Genomic DNA, 17,483 nt, shown 5'->3' with positions numbered 1-17,483 from the left:
ACTTACTACATACTTTTACTACTACTTTTTTACTTTAGGATGAAGAAAAGCTTAAAAAAAGCATCTGCACATTTTTATCAGTGTTGGCCCACTTTGACATCATTCTTCAAAATACCTCAGAGAAGGTACATTTCTCTAACAGTGTTCATTCTTTATTCACCTCCAGTGCTTATACAGAGTTCTGAATTGAAAATAGACTGCCAAAATGTTTAAGTATCTCTTTAATACCTACTTCCTACTAAGGTATCCTTTGTTATGCAAAACACCAACTTTTCCTGTCACCTCTGTAAAATATTGGACTTTGGAAAATTAGCTAACTTAGCAGGTGTTCTGGTTACATAGAGCCTGATTACCTGTGAGATTTTCTAGAATAGCTACCTCAGTTTTATATAAACATGTGGATGCACCTGGGTTTGTTGTTCTTGCTACTCTTTTAATCAGAAATAAGTTGACGTTTCCTTGTAGGCAGAATAATGATTTTTAGAGCAAATTAATACCTTTTCAAAGAACAAGTGAGGCTGTAGGTTTTGTCCTGATGAGATGGAATGAAGGAAATTAATATAATTTTAAAGCTTTGTGATTTCCAAAAGGATATTTTTTGAGGAACTTTTTCTTGGGCCACTCATAACTTCTGAATTCTACATTAAGACTTAACATGAAAGAAGCTTCTTTGTCTTTGTTTCTTTAGAAGCCAGCTTTGAAGAAAGCCCTCATAGTTGTTCTGCAGTGGTGCTTCAGCCATAATTTCAGCGTTCGACTTTATGCATTAATTGCTCTTAAAAAAATCTGGGCTATGTGCAGAATGCTGCATGTGGAAGAATTTGAAGCTCTGACACCAGTTATTGAATCTAGCCTTCAACAAGTGGAAAACATGCATGGCACAGGGTTAGTAATACAGCTTCACATTGTTCTTCTGAGCCATTTGCAGCAAGTTACATTTTCGAAAATGACACTTGATAATTTTTATGGGGGTTTTTATCTCTATTTTAAAAGAAGTTGATATGGGGAGACATGATACAGAAAAAAGCAGCAAAGGGAAGAGTCTTGACTTAGTTTTTTTTTTTTAACAGTTAAAATCTGAGACTGAACCATAGGCTAGTATCCAGTTTCCATGGGATACTTCTTGCCAAACTCACTCCTTTTGGTAATAGAATTTGGAGACGTGCCTTTCTTTTGGGCCTTTCTTGAAACATAAGTAAAGCCTATTTTCTGAATGCTGTAATTTTTTAAAAATGGGCCCTTCCTTAATTGTTGAAGTATTTTCTTTCCTGTACAAGATACAGTAAATAAATTAGGTTGCCTTATGCCAATCTTACAATTGAATTTTTCAATTTAATTTCCCTTGCTTTTTAAATGTATCTTACACTACTTTCTGCTCTTGCAGGAATGCCAGAAGGAACTGGCAGCGAATCCAAGATCACTTCTTCTTTGCAACATTTCATCCAGTTGAGGATTATAGTCTAGAGGCAAGACCACACTATTTGTCTAGTTTTGCAATTGCATTTTTATCTTTTTTGGTATCTTCTAATGTGGGATGAAATTATCAACTGTTATTCATTTAAACCCCCAAAAAACTACTTCACCCAGATTGTGACAGGCTTTAGACTGAGATTGCATCTTAGTTTTTCTACTTGATACTGTGTTAAAAACCCAGGTCGGTTAGGAAGAGGTATGTGTGATGAATGTGCCTATCTGTGGGAATTAATCAGGTTTTATATTTGTGACTGAAAAGGTTCGTTCTAGTAACTGAAGAGCATCTACTTAGTTGAGGTAAGGATTATTAGGATTTTAGGCAAGGTTATTAGGATTTTTAAGGCATCTGTTCCCAGAAGTTACTTGAGGTTTCTTAGCTGGATTGTTTGGTGCGAATGGGATAGAGATCTATTACTTCCAGAGCACCTTTTTCAGCCACCTTTTTTGATATAGCTCAGATAACTAACAGCTGAATAAACATTTTCATCATTGAAAATGGAAGGAAGGCAAAAATAAGGGTGCAGATAAATAGACATAGAAGAACTAAGGTCAAAATACAAGATATTCATGGATATGAATTGGGTATATGTTTTTGCAGAAACAGTGCCATCTTTGACAGAAGAAATTTTTTCTTCTTTTCACTGTTGTTCTGTGAAATATTCTTGTGAACACAAATATGCTAAACAGTGGAAAGTAAAAGTCCTTAACAGGAGGAAAAAACCCAACAAAGGAAGACTAATACTTGTGAAGCATTTAAATGTATTCAGGGTGCATCTTCACCTTTGTCTTGAAGGGCACATTGGGATAAACAAAAACTCTGGATTTTAAAGTCTTTGACTTGCTCAGTCTTTCCCTTGGGATATGTGTTTTTTCCTCCTCAATAAATCGTGGTTAGTTAGATGTATTGGTTGTGCTGAGCTGGATTTTACCACTAGATCTTAAAGCTTTCAACTATTTTTCTTTTGACATTAAATAAATCCTTTACTAGAAAGTTCTAAGAGTATTTGACAACTCTTCAGTGTTACACATACAAGATTTCCTCTAGACCCTTGTGCTGAGAAGCATAGTGTTAATTCTTTGGTATTCTAGAATTTCAGTACAGTAATCAGTGCAGATCCTCAGGAAAAGTTTAATTAGATAATAAGTCTAGATTTATGGAAGTTTTGGCTAGCACTGTAAGTAAAGTTATGAATATTGAGAGATATACTGGTAAGCTGTATGAAATACCAAGAAAAAAAAGTATTAAAATCATAGGAGGTTAGATAGTCGACATGTTCCATTAATTATCTATTTTTGCTTGCTTTAGTGACACTCTGCTGATAACACTGTGTTCCATTGCAGACAATATTTTACATCCTTCCCCGCCTTTCAGAACTGGCTGAGGATGAATGGATCTCCCTCTCTAGATTTGACAGATTCACTGACATTCCTTGGCCAGCAGCGTTTCAGTGGCGCCATTCCCGAACAGAGCTTCGTGAGCTGAAACCAAGTGACTGGGCTCAGCAAGACATGGGTAAAATAGAGCCAATCTGTATAAATTGTAATTATTTGTATTCAGCCTGACCTCTGCTTTTCAGCTGAAGCAAACTTGCATCTATGTGAGCAGAACATGTCCCATAAAATAATAGTAGATCATGAATGTTATCTCCAGTATCACCATTTGGATTATCTTCTTTATTGAAGCACTAGTTTCACTCCCACTTGCATATCCATATGAATGTACAATTTATTGTTACAGGTTCACATCTGGCTGAAGCAGACAGCCAGACAGAGTGGACTGATGTTCAGAAGAAGATTATACCCTGGAAGAACAGTACTCCTAGTTTAGACTTGGAAATGGCATTTCAGGATCGTGCTGCTAAACTTGGCAAATCAAACAGCAGATTGATTGTGGTGGCTTCACTTATTGATAAACCTACCAATTTAGGAGGTAAGGTTGATATAGTCAAACTTTTATTTTAGACCTTGGACCACACATAAAAGTTAATTTCATTTTATGTTGATAATTAGAAAATTATTTAAGTACTGCTCAGAAGAATAGTTCGTTATCCTGAAAGAAACTGGTAGCCAAAGAAAGGGGTCTTCTACAGTTACATTTTAAGGAAAAAAGAACTTACACATAGCATGCATTAGCTAAGTAGAGTTTTGCTGTAAATCATGCTCAGTTTCTTGCTAATTCTGTATTTGCTACAGTTGAGTTTTTCAACTGTGTATGCAATTAAAGGGAATTATTTGCTTTTGCATTTTTTTTCTGTAACAATTAAACCAAATCTTGTAAACCTACAAGATTCTCATGTCTGTGGGACAGCAGGGCCCCATTTCCTCATTAAAACTGCCTTCACGATGTGTCGGCTGTGACATAATAAATCCTGCAAATACTTTATTGCCATTTGTGTTTGATGTTAGCAGTTTCAGTAACTGCAGTGAGTAATGAAAAGCCCACAGGCTATTGCTGTCTGCACTGTAATGCTGTGATGTGTCATCCTCTGTCATTTAACAGGTGTGGATGTGTCAAACCATCCATCCTTGCTAAGGCTTGGACACCTAACTCCTTACTTTGTATAATTAGTATTGTAAAAGCATGTTGTCAAGACACAGTGCTTTTCTAAGTTTTATCTTTCTGCTAAATTACAAAACACTTTTTTCCTGTAATTCATATGGAACAAGATGTGGCTTGGAAGACCTGAAACTAATTAAAAATAGATAACTAAAGTAGCCATTTCTCTTCTGCATTCTTTGTCATTTTCACTCGGTGTTCTGGCTTGGTGTTTAGTTTCTACACAAAAATAGCTTTATTTCTTGTTTTTGTAGGTTTATGTCGTACAAGTGAAATATTTGGGGCATCTGCACTAGTTGTTGGCAGTCTACATTACATACAGGATAAGCAGTTTCAGCATCTGAGTGTTTCTGCAGAGCAGTGGCTCCCCCTTGTCGAGGTGAATGGAAATGTTTTAATAGCTAAAAAATGTGCTCAGAATCTTCAGTTTGTCAGATGCATAGTTCAGAGCCTTACATTTTTTTATCTTGAAAAAAAATCTTTTTGTTTTATGGAAGCTCCTGCTGTTACCTCTGACACTTAATCTTGTATGTTTTGGGTCAACCTTATAAAAAAGAATTTAGAAAACACTTGCAATTTCTTATTGCTGTGATAAGCTGATTATGTGAGCTGTAATTGTTACATCTTTCTTCATGGTATTGGTGAGGGTATTTTGTGCCATTAACTTTTTGTGCTACTGCTGAAGAGCTTTTAAAATGTTAAGCTATTTATATGGACGGAGTCTTTGGGGATGAAAGTCATTTATCTTAAAAAGTGTCCAAGTAAATTGTTGTGGTTTTTTTACAATAATTTCAGAAGTTTACAAAAGGTGATATTTATATATTTTTATATTTCTCTCTACTTTTAATGCACAGGTGAAACCATGTCAGCTTGTTGATTATTTACAGGAGAAAAAAACAGAAGGCTACACTATTATTGGTGTGGAACAAACAGCTAAAAGTTTCGATCTTACAGAATATTGCTTCCCAGAGAAATCACTATTATTGCTGGGGTAAGAGCACACACTGTTTTGTAAACCCACCTCTTGCAGTCCATCCCTTTCTCTAGTCAAGAGTTTGATCACATGAAAACCAAGTGACACTGGTGAAAGTGATTCTGGAATGGGAAATGATCATGGAAAGAGCAGTCCTTGCCTTTGTGTGCTAAAGACCACCAAGTATTGCTGTCTACTGAATGACCCTTCTCATATTTAATAACCAATGCATACACTGGAACACCTTTTAATAAGGGGTGAAGGTAGCAACAGCATGGGTTGTTTTTCTGGGAGTGCTGAAGACCCCTTCTGTTCAGTTTAGTTGTTTGGGGCCCTGTCTGTGAGGGCTGTGGTGAGCTCAGCGAGGAGGAGGTTGGGTTTGCCCTGCTGAGCTTGGTGAGGAGGGCTGGAGCAGACTGAGTGTGCATGGCTGGGAGGTGATTTAAAAGGTGAGGGTAAGAGGCACAAGGTGAAGTAGCAAGTTTCTGCAGTACAAGCAGAGCATGGGACAACCTCAAAGAAAAGCAGTTATCAGGCTGTATAAGCAGACAAGCCTCAGATGTGATACAAAGGGGGAGATGCTACTTAAAGAAATCTGCAGTAAAGCACGTATCAGGGAGAAAGCTCCTGGCATTGCAGGGCTACTGAGTGAGACCAGGAAGAAGGGCCTGGATATCCTCTTAGGACAAAGATTTTTTTCCTACTTTTTTCATGTAGCTTGTCCTCAGAATGGAGCGCTCATAATCACTTTGTTCTATTCTAATTAAAAATAATAGTTTTAATTACCAGTCAACTTCAGTATTCTCTGGTGTGCTCAGTTTGGACATTCCTTTGTGCCAAGACCGGAATGTAAAGTGGGCAGTTAAGCTTTCCTGCTGTGCCAGCAGCTTCATACCATAGTGATTTCACTATATATAGTTTAAAAACAAAAGCAGAGAGTCTTTATGCTGGGTGCTCAGCTATTGCTTGGCCAGTGAACTGAAAACTGAGTCTTCCACCAGGTTTTTTACATCAAAAGTTAAGTCAGCTCCCTCCACGTTTTCTTTGTAATGTATTACTGTTTTTAAACAATTTCTTGTCATCAGAAGTGACAAGAAATTGTGCCTTACTCTGTAGGCAGATGTGGCATTTGTCAAGAGGTGTTTGGATGCTGTTTTGACATTTGTATTTTTTGCTTTCTGGAACACACATGCCCTCTCTCAGATATGAGTTACTGTTTCTTCTTCCCTAGAAACGAACATGAAGGAATCCCAGCCAACCTGATTCACCACCTGGATGTCTGTGTGGAAATTCCTCAGCAGGGCATCATCCGGTCCCTCAATGTCCATGTGAGCGGGGCTCTGCTGATCTGGGAGTACACAAGACAACAAGTGATCAAGCAAAAACAGCAGCAATGACTGCCCAGAGTCTGGTGCCTTACTGTGCAGCTGGATGGCTTCCTATGGTGCTACCACGTGAAGTTCTGAATAGATGAGATACAAACTCAGGGTGAACAAGGATTCTCAACTTTGCATGTTCTGTTCTCTCCAGTGTTCAGAGTGACTTTTAAATGCCTTAATACTTTACCTCCTTAAATTGTTGCATTGGAAATAAATGCTATTTATATTGCAAATGGTGTATGTGGTTTTTTTCTGCTGAATGTTAGCACAGTACTGTGAACAATCTCAAATTCAAAACACAGGATTTTTACTGCAGGAACTTCAGTTGTGGTGACTGTGCTTGAAATTGAATTGTGTCTTTAATCATAGTATTCAGTGATTCCAGCACTTAGATATACTAGGTTATATGGCTTTTGGAAGGTAACTCCACTTACATAATTACATTCAATGCTGTTCCTTGTTTAAATGCCTTCTACAGCCACATTTATTAATCCTGCTGTAAAGAGTCTGTATCTTTAAATAAAGCTGCATCACTAAGGTAAATCCAATTCTACAAAAGGCCATAATGTGAGAATTGTCATAAATAACTGGATATACTTCTAGTAGAGATACTGACTGAAAATCTATCACTAGTGTAAAAGTTCCTATTGCTTATAAAAAAAGAGCATCCTCCAAACAGTGAATTACATATTATATGCACAGGATGCTTTAGGTCTTCTAATGACCACTGTTGTATAAGTTAATATCTGATTTAAACTGTATTTTAAAACACTTTGAAATACTTGGTAAATTACAATTACAAATTTTATTATACAACCCACTGTTTTTGAGAAAAAAGGCACGTTGGAATGGACTTTATTAATTTAGGAAAAGGGTGGTTCACTTACAGAAAAACAATTTCATTTTCTCTTTAGAATATGTACATAGCAGTATTAAACAATCATTTATTCTGGTGAAATAATTTTACTATTTATACATTCAAACCCTTAAATTTATGAACAGCCCTGCACCATATTTCTTTGACTTAAACTCATCAAAAAGCTGTCCATGACCCCCTTTTTAGCAGTCATGTGAGACCTGGCAACAAGAAGAGCAGTCTGCATCTCAGGGAGACTGCTACATTGAGTTCTTGCACTCAAGCAGCTTCTGTTGCTTCCTCTGGCTTCTTCCTCCTATAGTTAGTCTGACTTGATCTGAGAGCAGAGTTGCTAAGCCTTTCCAGCAGCTTCTGGAGGACTATACCCTTCTGTTTCAAGCTTCTTTTTATATTTTAAAAAGTCTCTTCTTTTGTCAAAGTGTTTAACCTGTTTAAAAAGAGAAACAATGTTCATTATAAGAAACTAGCAAAAGGAAGAGGTTTTGTGTAAACAGTCCTTGATCACTGAACTGAAGGAGGATTTTAATGCACTAGTTAGGAGTTTCTTTTGTTGAAGACTAAAGAGCGGTGTGTTTAGTTTTTAGAGGTTCTTTACCATTTGGAAATCAAACTTCCATTTTTTTTAGGTTCACCACCTGTTACTTCATGAAGATCTTATATGCTTTTCTCTTTTCACTGCTCTGAACAAAAATTATTTGTGATGCAAAGGTAAGTCCAGCAGCTTTTCTATGGTATCACAGCCTGCATAACCTCTGAGTTGTGTCTAGAACCACTGATGTGCAAAGCCCTGCAGATGAGACCATCATCCCTAGAGATAACAAACACCAGAAATGCACTGTTCAAAGTGTCAGTGCAGCAGCTGTGAAGGTACTCAGGCTTTTTAGCTGCCTTCAGTCTACCACCTGCAACAGGAACTGTTCAGACACCACTGTTACCAAAGAGCAGTGCCTATTAAAAAAGAATTACATCTTGAGGTCAGGAAACTAAAAAATGCAACATGAATAGATTACATTTGGGACAGGTGCATTACTGTGAAATTACACTGCAGGAAAAAAGGGTATTTTTATGCACAAGGTAACATCCCAATCTTAAAATGCCATGCACTGCATGGCCTGTGTGCCAGCTCCCTTCTGTACTGGCCTTTGAACAGAAATTTCTGCATACTTCTACAAGCTTTCAACTATCCTCTAAAATTACAACAATAACCCTGTGTGTTTATCTGCAAGTTTGAGACAGTATTTTCCTTTCTCTTTGTACTATACCCTCAACACTGCTTTTCTTGGTTCCCGGGCCAGGCAGGGCTGCGCTGAGGAGCCGTCCTTTCCCGGCCAGCCAGAAGGGTGCGAACCAAGCTCCGCCTGGCAGCACGGCAAGCCCAGGCTGGGCACTGCGGGCAGCTGGGGCTGCTATGCCCATTGCCCATGGAACATCCCGCCCGGAGCTCACCCACTGCTGCGGGCAGCTGGGGCTGCTATGCCCATTGCCCATGGAACATCCCGCCCGGAGCTCACCCACTGCTGCGGGCAGCTGGGGCTGCTATGCCCATTGCCCATGGAACATCCCGCCCGGAGCTCACCCACTGCTGCGGGCAGCTGGGGCTGCTATGCCCATTGCCCATGGAACATCCCGCCCGGAGCTCACCCACTGCTGCGGGCAGCGCGACTCGAAGGCCCGGCGCAGCTTCTCGCACTTGGCGGCGTCATCCCCGTGGCTGTCCAGGCACTGCCAGAACTCGTCCCGGGCCCCCCAGCACGCCATCCTCTCCGCCTTCGTCGGCGCCGCCATCCCTGAACACACCGAGGCCGCTGTCCGAGCGCTGCCCGCCGTGCCGCGGCTGCGGGGGAAGGCGCCGCCGCCGCTGGGACAGCCCCGCACGGCCCGGGACAGCCCTGCACGGCCCCGCACGGCCCGGGACAGCCCCGCACGGCCCCGCACTCACCCGCCTGCCCGCCAAGGTCGCGCTCCGGAAGCGATCCCGGCCCTTCCCCGGCGTGTCCCGCCCCGCCGCCGGTCCCGCCCCGCGGTGCCGGCACGGACGTCCCGTTCGCAGGGCTCTGCCCGCTCCCAGCCCCGTCACGGCTGCCGCAGCCTCTCGGTCGCTGAAGATGCTCGGAGAAAATTAATCATTTGAAGAAAATAAATAATTTGATTAAGCAGCAGATTGTAAGACTCGGGCAAGAAGTTAATCTACCCTGGCCCAAGCTCTTCCGCTAGCACTATTGCGAATTCGAACTAAACCTCAAGCTAAAGAAAAGCTGAGTCCTTTTGAATTGCTTTATGGAACACCATATAGAATACAAGAGAGAATGTCCACCCACTTTAAGAAGTAACACTGGCCACCTACGTGGTGGCTTTAAGCAAACAGCTCAGAGAAATTGAAACACACGTAGCTGGGACTCAGAGCAGAAAGTCAGATGAGCCAGTACACAACATACAGCCTAGAGATTATGTATATGTTAAGTCTCTTACAGAGAACACTTTAAAACCACTGTAAGAGGGACCATTCCAGGTGCTTCTCACCACCTTCACGGCAACCAAGATCAAGAAGCAGAATGCCTGATCCATCACTCTCGAGTGAAGAAAGCCCCAGAGAGTGACACCAGTAATAATGAAAGACAAAAAGACTGCTGTGAAAGCACGTCAACCTGACCTAGGAATTCTTTCTGATAAAGAAGAACTAGCGACAAATGTCATGCAGAATTCGTAAAAATGAATGTGTATGAACCTATTGTAAAATTGTGTGCATATATATTTGAGAGAGAGATAAAAAAAGACCTAAAGTTCCCAGAAGTACGCATGACATTTTAAGAGAACAATTCCTACATGCGTCCAGCACTGTAATAAGCATACCGGCTTTACAACTTTCACAAAAGTTGTGAAGTTTTGTTTATCTCCGCAAAACAGTATCAGTTGCCTGATGTGCTTTTCTGTAGTTAATTTCTTTCCGGTGTCGCCCTCTGTTGTCGCAATAAACAGCTGTACTTCTCCTGAGTCCCGTGCAGTGCCCTAGTGGATTGTCTGCTCAGGGAAACGAAGTGTCTCTGCTTTCCTTTTTGACACTTGAGAAAGACAGCTGGATAAAATCACGGTGTAAAATGTTTGGGGCCTGGACCGGTTTCCATGTGGTATTCATGAAGCCAACTCATAGGAGTTAGAGTGCAAGTTCCAGTAATGCTGAGCAGTGGCAACTGCTCTGAGCTACTTCAGGCTTTGTTAATTTAATTAATTAGGGGGGGAAAGCATCTGAGAGCACTTACAGCACTGGAAATTTGCCGTGCTTTAAATAGCATGACAGTAAGGAAGTGACTGGGTGAAAGGCTGATAGACATAGCGTATACATAGAATGCATTTTTGACAGTTTTCCTTGCAGCAGGGTCTCTCCTGAGAGCTGGTCCATTGATTTCATTCAGCGTGCACAAACCACTCTAGAAGGGTTTCTTGGAACAGACTCTGTCACGGAGTCGAGCTGAAAGTGAAAGAAAAATGTACTCTAGCCATGGTGGTAAAAGAGCAAGAGAAGCCTGGGGGCAGCCAGGTGGTGAGCGAGGTCTGCAGGCTGCCAGAGAGCATCCAGAGGCACACTCTGCTTCATTATCTCATTTGGGATGGGGTGGCATTTCCTGCATGCCCAAGAATTGGCAGTCTCCTTTTATGCATCAATTCCACCTGGAAACGTGGACCAGTTTTGCAGTTTTGAAAGCTGTGGCACACGTTCCCATAGTAACATAGTGCAGTTTTGGGAAAGGTGATATTTGGGCAGCTGGGAAGAGCCCAACTCTGCCAGCTGCTGAGCCCTTGGTAGCTCCCCGATGCCTAGGCAGCTTTATAGGCTGCTTTTCCTGGCAGCTCCCAGAGTGTCCAGCAGCTTTCCTGGGAGTTTGCTGTGGCCAATGCTCTGTCTGGTGTGTGAGGCCACCCAGCAGCCTGTGCAGGGGGTGGCTGTAGCTGTCAACCCACCTTGAGCTGGCTTTTCTCCTCAGCACCTGGTAATGATTCTGGCTGGGAGGTGGGAATCCTTTCCTGGCTCTCCTTGCAGGTGGCTCACCCATCCCTGGCTCTCCTTGCAGGTGGTTCACCCATCGTGGTACATGAAAGATGTTGTAGGAGAGGGTAAAAGATTTGCACTTCTTCAGCAGAGCCCCCTTGTAAACCAGCCAGATTTGGAGGGGATTTTGTTTGTTGAAATGCCCAAACCATTCCTTTGGAAGTGTGAAAAACGTCAGTCACTTGGTTTTAAAATGTTAAAAGTTTAATAATAATAAAATGGTTATAAAAATAGCAATATAATAAGAGTAATAATAATTTGGACAATTTGGATTAGGACAATATGGGACAATAAAAACAAAGAGTTACGGACGTCCAAGTACCTTTTTCTGGGCAAAATAAGCCCCAAAAAGGACACATGTTAACAGAGGATTAACCCTTAAAAACAACAGCCTGTTGTATATTCGTACACTTCATACATGATGCATAAATTCCATTCAAACAAAGGATTCTGTCTGGTGAGTGTCAGCTTCTTTCTCTTAATCCTGACAGTGTCTTCAGAGCTGAGCAAGGCAGGGAGAAGTTCGTTTCTTCTGATAAGGGAGCAATAAATTCTTTTTCTCTGAAAGGTTTAGGTGTGTCCTGTGGCTGCTATCTCCGTTTGAGTTCTTTCTTTTAAAAAAGTATCTTACATAGCATAGTTTTTATTTTAACATTATGTTATAACCTAAAACTATATTTAACACTCAACTTAAGCAAATTCATACAGCATAACTTTCTAACATAACACATATAATATTCATTTTAATATTTATGAAAAGCCGATCATAAAATACACATTTTTCACTGGAAAGGATGCTCTTTTGGAGCAATGTGAATGTGACTTTTGCTGTATGCTGTGTGGTGTATAACACTTGTCCTTGCTCTTTGCCCTGCCTATTTCCCTTATATTTGCTACACTATGATAGGTAAGAGACAGAAATGCAGTCATATAGTTGTTTCTAATAATAGAACAAGGGGTTTAAGGTGAGTTAAAGTTACTGCAAAAATAGAATTTCAGTTGCTTTTATGTTGCAAAGAATGAATGTAGAAGTAAATTTGTGTTGTAGCTCACTTGGGACCCTTTTGCACTCAGGCTTTTGAGAAGCAAGGTTTCACAAGCATTAATATTGAAAAGAAAATTAATGTTAAGTCTCGAGACCGGAACATGTGATAATGGAATGTAATAATAGGAAATGCCAGTTGTGTTTTAGATTTCAAAATTTATGATGTGTGTAAAGTTGTTTAGTTACTGCATTTATGAAACAGAGGGGATAATGTGATTATATATAATTAATCACAAAGCCCAGATAGCACATCTGGGATATTTGTTATAAATAGTTTATTCTTTAATGACCTGTAACCCGAAAAGTAGTCACTGGAGACAATTGTAAATAACTCTGTGTAATGGATATTAAGGAAATTTAGTGATATGGTTTTAGAAAGTGCATTAAAAAATACACAGATTCAGGTAATAAAATTTTAATGGCAATACTTCCATTTGGTTAAACTGCTGTCTATAAGACAGTGGAGGTTTTTTGTTGTTAGTTGCCCAATTCTAAGTATTTATCTTTAGTCTTTTATTTTGGGAAATGTGCACAGGGCGTAATGAACGGGATATTTATGGTAATAGGCAGAGGCTAACGTTCTAGAAAGATGGGAGGAAAAATTTCAGATTTGTTAGGTGTGCTGGTTGTCACAGTTGAAGCCTTTGAGTTACATTTCCATTTAGCAGTTAGACAGATAGACGTTAAAGAAGTAAATGCCAGTTTCTCACTGAAACTCTTGCCAGCAGTGTGTTAAAGTGAATCATGTGGTGTTTATACAGTGGTTCAGCTCCCAAGCTCTTTTGTGCCTGTTCTTGCTAATTGGGATAGGGCATTGTGTGTGCTTTGCCTTCCAGTTAAGGCCTAACAGCTCACTCCTCACCTACAGCCTCACTAACCCCGGATTTAATTGAAATTTTCCCAGCAGATTCTTCATTTGTAACTGTAATGGTTTCTCTTTTTACTTTGGAAGCAATTAGCATGTTATTGGTGTTCCCATGACCAATAATAGAAGCAATCCTTGATGTACTGTAGCTCTGTGCTTATACGAGGAGTTCAGTTAATTTGTTTTCCTTTCATTGAAATATTCTGGTGTGTGATACTTATGCATGACAGATTTTCAGGGAACTGAATTTAAAAATTACTTATTTAAGCAATATAGCCCTTTGTCTAACTATTTATTTTGCTGGAAATTATAAAGAAATCTTACCTTAGGTAGCCTGGGGCATTTTCTTCTATTGTGGAATAGCAAGAATTTTTTTTATAAAATTAAAAAATACGTAGTTCAAGAGATGAGATATATGGTGTATATATTTAGATTCTTTCCCTCCTTCCCACCTTCCTTCTTAAATGTCTATTAAGGATGTGACGCTGACTTCTTTTTCTATACAGTGTTCCTTGCTATGCTTGATGAAAGAAAATAATTATAAAAAAGCAAAATCATTACAGTGATTAATTGTACCTGGTTTTATTATTAAAAGGAGTAAATTAAGCAAAGAAGCCTCATTAACTGCATACAGTAATCTTAGATTGGAAACATTTAAGAAGTGTATACTGTACTTTCTACAGCCTTATGCAAAGCACTTCTTTTCATTATTTCATAAAGACTTCACTCTGTGTTTTACTTTTGTGATTTCTTTTTAACAATGGCATGCCTAAACTTCACATGAGTTAGCAAAAATTTAGGTTTATGTATGAATAAAGAAGGAGGAGTGTATGAGGAGAAATAAAACTGCAGCTTTTGTTGGGTAATCCTAGCAGATCAGTTCTCCAGATCCCTAAGAAGATGTGAATTATCATGTGGGTGAGTTTGTTTGTTTTTCTGACTGTGTGTTGAGATTCTTAAATCCATTTCTTCTGAATGAAGAAACCTTTTCTGGGTGTCGTGATGGGTGTCCCTGCACTAGGGAGTGCCAGTGTGATGTGAACCTAGAGGATGCAGCACACTGGGGCTTGGGACATGGGAGGGACAGAGGCAGGGACAGAGGCAGGGACAGAGGCAGGGACACTGCCCCAGCTTTCTGTGCAGCTCCCTGGGCACCAGAGGCAGGCTGTGTGCATTCATCAGGTAGCACTGGAGGGGATTTGACTGGGAAAGATGAACCATCTGTGCAGGCTGATATGGACACAGAGGGGAAAGACAGAATGGTTGTTCTTCACCTTCCCCAGGCCTGTGTTTGGTGATTTGAAGCCTGCTGAGCAAAGGCTTGTCTTATCTTCGTGGCCTCTTGTGGACATCAGTGGAGTACTCTGGGGAGTGTGGTCTGAAAATCAGTCGGTACCTTGGGGTGTGGTGATTATGGTGAAGAAAAAGTCCAAAAACTGCAGGGTTTGGATTCTTTTAGGGTGATGAAGTAATTTACATTATTTGTAGGCACTTGTTTTTAATGCCAGAATTCCATTTTTGTTCAGTTGTTAGAAAGGAAGAAAACAGAAAAAGGAATATTTTGGAAAAAGCAGGCGCTGGTGGGAAGACTGACTAATTCTCACTCTTCTATTGGCTCCTGCTTAGCAATTCTCCAAGCCAACCAAGGATGAGAGTTTGCTTTGCAGCAATGTTGATGCTCAGCTTTTTGCAAGAGAGCTAGATGGGAAACTGGAAATCTGCCTGTTCTACAAGCAGACCTCAGTTTTCAAAGCTATGTAGCTAGAAGATGAAAACTCATCTTTTGTGTTTAACTGGATGTCTTCAAATTTCCGTGACATGTTATGTACTAAAGAAAGGAAGTGGTTCCTAGTTCTCTCTAAAACTGAAGTACATCCTAAAATTTTTTGTAAAATACCCATTTGCATTCTTGCATTCAGGTATTGTATTTATTAACTCATCAGCTGCACCAATTACCTTATGTGCACTATAAACATTGTCTGCAGTGTAGGTGTAGTATACCAGATGGGATTGCTTACACATGCACAAAGGCAGCAGCGTTCTCAAACATGGTATTTGCTGCTAACATCAATATCAATTCTCTTAGTAGCCAAGTTAGCAAGTGAGATGCCTTTGACCAAATCCAAAATCACACAATGAAAGAGTGATGCTTGTTGTACAAGTCAGGAAGCCATTTAAAATATATAATTGGCCAAAAATCACCTGGAGAGCATTGTGCAGCTCACTCTGCCTTCCAGGCTGCAGTCATTAAAAACTTGGCAGCTTCAGAAGCCAAAGGGGCAGTGAGACCTATTGCTGGGAGACTGGAAAGCCACATTCACTGGCCCATAATGTATGCTTATAGACAAGTTCACATTTTTGAAGTATTTACAAATCCTGCTGCTTGAGCTCACAGGAATCCAGATCTTAGTTCAAGAATCTTTTAAGTGTCTGGGTCAGTCGTGGGTATGTGCAGAAGCTGGAGTTTTGGTGTAAGTGTTCTGTGGACGGTAGGCAAGAAAGCCCTCCTTTAAAGAAAGGCAAAATGTTGCTGAAGTCTCAGTCTCTCAGTTATCTTGTCCTTTCATGTTAAAAAGAGTCTGAAGAATGGATAACTTTCTACAGACTTATTTTGGCCTTTTTTTTTTTTTTGAGATAATTTGAGATAATTGGAAACACTATACTTAGATTTTTGAAGTGTTTTTGATGATGCTTCTTACAAAAGAAATGAAGCTACTGTGGATAAAAGGACATTTTCTTGTGTCTTAATAACTGAGTAGTGAGGCAGGAAATAACAGGAAAAAATTGCTGTTCAAAAGGAGAGAGATTACCAAAGGAGCTGTGCTGAGGTCAGTCTTCTTGGTCACTGATTTGCCAAATGATTGGTCAAAAATCCCTTTACTGATAATACTTTTTTACTGACTCAAGAGACCAACCCTGAGAGGGGATCTGTCACTGTCATGTAGCCAAACAGCAAAATAGCTCTTTTATTGCTATTGTTCCCAATCAATGCACTGATGGCTATCTTGAGGAGTTAGGGGGACTGAATCTGGAAGAGAAAGGAAGCCTGTGGATAAAGAGCTGGAAAATTCTCTTCTGAAGGGATCATCTGCTTCAGCAGTAGGATTAAAGAACTGTCTCTAGGTCATTGTAGAAAAATTGCATATGACAGGTTCCTAACTACATTGCTAATGTGAGCCCCACAAGCTCCCTTGTTTAAGCCTTTTCCAGAATTATAACTCTGCTTAGAAGTTCCACTCTTCACTTCTGAGAGGTTGTTTGCTTCCCAGTATATCTGTAAAATACATGGGTAAATACTAATTACCACCTTCTTTAAAATGATCTTGTGCATATATGAAGACCCCCCAACAAGAGTTTCAGGTAGAAAAGAAAAGTATAAGGTATATTATTTTCAGAAACATTAGCTTGAGCTACTGGTCCTGTTCTCAAGAGTTTGATTTCCCCTTAGAAGGCTTTTAGGCTACAGGTCATAAGATCTTTATGCTCTTTTTTCCCCTTACTTCCTTTTCAATGTTCAGAACTTCTGCATAAGGTTCAGATTATTATGGAAATGCCCTAGAACATGCCAGCTAAAGAAGGGAATCTGATTGCTTCTCTTTTAATAATTATAAGGTAATTAAATTCATCCATCAAAATCCATTTGTGCAGGCAGTTTCTGCAGAGGGCTTGCATGAGGACTGGACTGTGAAAGAAGCCTCTCAGCCTTGGCTTTCACCAAGAATAGCTCAGGTTTGGAGGCCTTGAAGGCTCCATCCTTCCTGCAGTACAAGCAGGAGACCTGGAGTTGAACTTTCTGTATTTATGGCTTTACAGCATGTGCAGACTCCATGTCTTCAAACTGTAGTCATTGCAATGGGCAGGTGGGCATCTGGCCCTGGAAGGAGTTTCACAAGAGGCATTTATTTCTGATTCTATCATCAGCTCTTCTGTGCTTCTGCTTCACATGAGCTGCATTGTTCCTGGCTGCTTTTCTTTCCCCCTTCCTTGAAGAAATGCCCAGTCCCAGGATGATGCCTGAGCCCATACAGCCAGGGCAAGGTGGCTGGTGCTGTTCCTAGGGCTTCTGAAGGGCTGGAGAATCCACATCCTTTTCAGTGAAGGGGAGGGTATTTCCATTTGTTTCACTTGTGCCCATTTGTGAGTTTATTTGGAATATGATCCAGACCTATGCAAATCCATCTAGGCTTTCATGTTCACTCACTGCACAGGGAAACCTTCACTTCTCTGTTTGTTTTTGGGCCTGCAGATACCACAACAGGCAGGTTTTTG

The 17,483-nt window shown here is 40.3% G+C and overlaps 2 protein-coding genes across 3 annotated transcripts in view; one reads left to right on the top strand and one right to left on the bottom strand.

Moving 5' to 3' along the window:
* The window catches only part of TARBP1 (TAR (HIV-1) RNA binding protein 1), a 32,091-nt gene extending 25,476 nt beyond the window's left edge, over positions 1–6,615 (top strand). For both annotated transcript variants that reach the window (XM_054279624.1, XM_054279623.1), the window contains exons 23-30: positions 39–125; positions 689–885; positions 1,385–1,466; positions 2,815–2,986; positions 3,212–3,403; positions 4,285–4,409; positions 4,885–5,021; positions 6,235–6,615. In XM_054279624.1, coding sequence (XP_054135599.1) covers positions 39–125; positions 689–885; positions 1,385–1,466; positions 2,815–2,986; positions 3,212–3,403; positions 4,285–4,409; positions 4,885–5,021; positions 6,235–6,400 — 1,158 coding nt within the window. In that variant the 3' untranslated portion in view covers positions 6,401–6,615. The remainder of the gene's footprint in view (positions 1–38; positions 126–688; positions 886–1,384; positions 1,467–2,814; positions 2,987–3,211; positions 3,404–4,284; positions 4,410–4,884; positions 5,022–6,234) is intronic.
* A 553-nt stretch (positions 6,616–7,168) lies between these two features.
* LOC128939298 (cytochrome c oxidase assembly factor 6 homolog) lies at positions 7,169–9,130 on the bottom strand. Its single transcript, XM_054280192.1, has 2 exons — positions 8,901–9,130; positions 7,169–7,686 (listed from the first exon to the last, which is right to left on the bottom strand). The coding sequence occupies exons 1-2, from the start codon at positions 9,042–9,044 to the stop codon at positions 7,591–7,593; spliced, it is 240 nt and encodes a 79-aa protein (XP_054136167.1). The 5' UTR covers positions 9,045–9,130; the 3' UTR covers positions 7,169–7,590.
* Between the last annotated feature and the right edge of the window lie 8,353 nt (positions 9,131–17,483).

This window comes from Melozone crissalis, unplaced genomic scaffold (genome assembly GCF_028551555.1).
Source record: "Melozone crissalis strain CALT ecotype California unplaced genomic scaffold, PUWL_Pcris_2 ptg000027l_1, whole genome shotgun sequence".
Taxonomy (NCBI): domain Eukaryota; kingdom Metazoa; phylum Chordata; class Aves; order Passeriformes; family Passerellidae; genus Melozone; species Melozone crissalis.
Note: the sequence above shows the minus strand (reverse complement) of the source record. Positions and strands in the feature narration are given on the sequence as shown.

Coding starts and splice junctions, on each gene's coding strand:
- LOC128939298 (XM_054280192.1), bottom strand. CDS start 9,044: ATGGCGGCGCCGACGAAGGCGGAGAGGATGGCGTGCTGGGGGGCCCGG. Junction 7,687..8,900: donor CGCGCTGCCCGCAGCAGTGG/GTGAGCTCCGGG, acceptor CTTTTTAAACAG/GTTAAACACTTTGACAAAAG.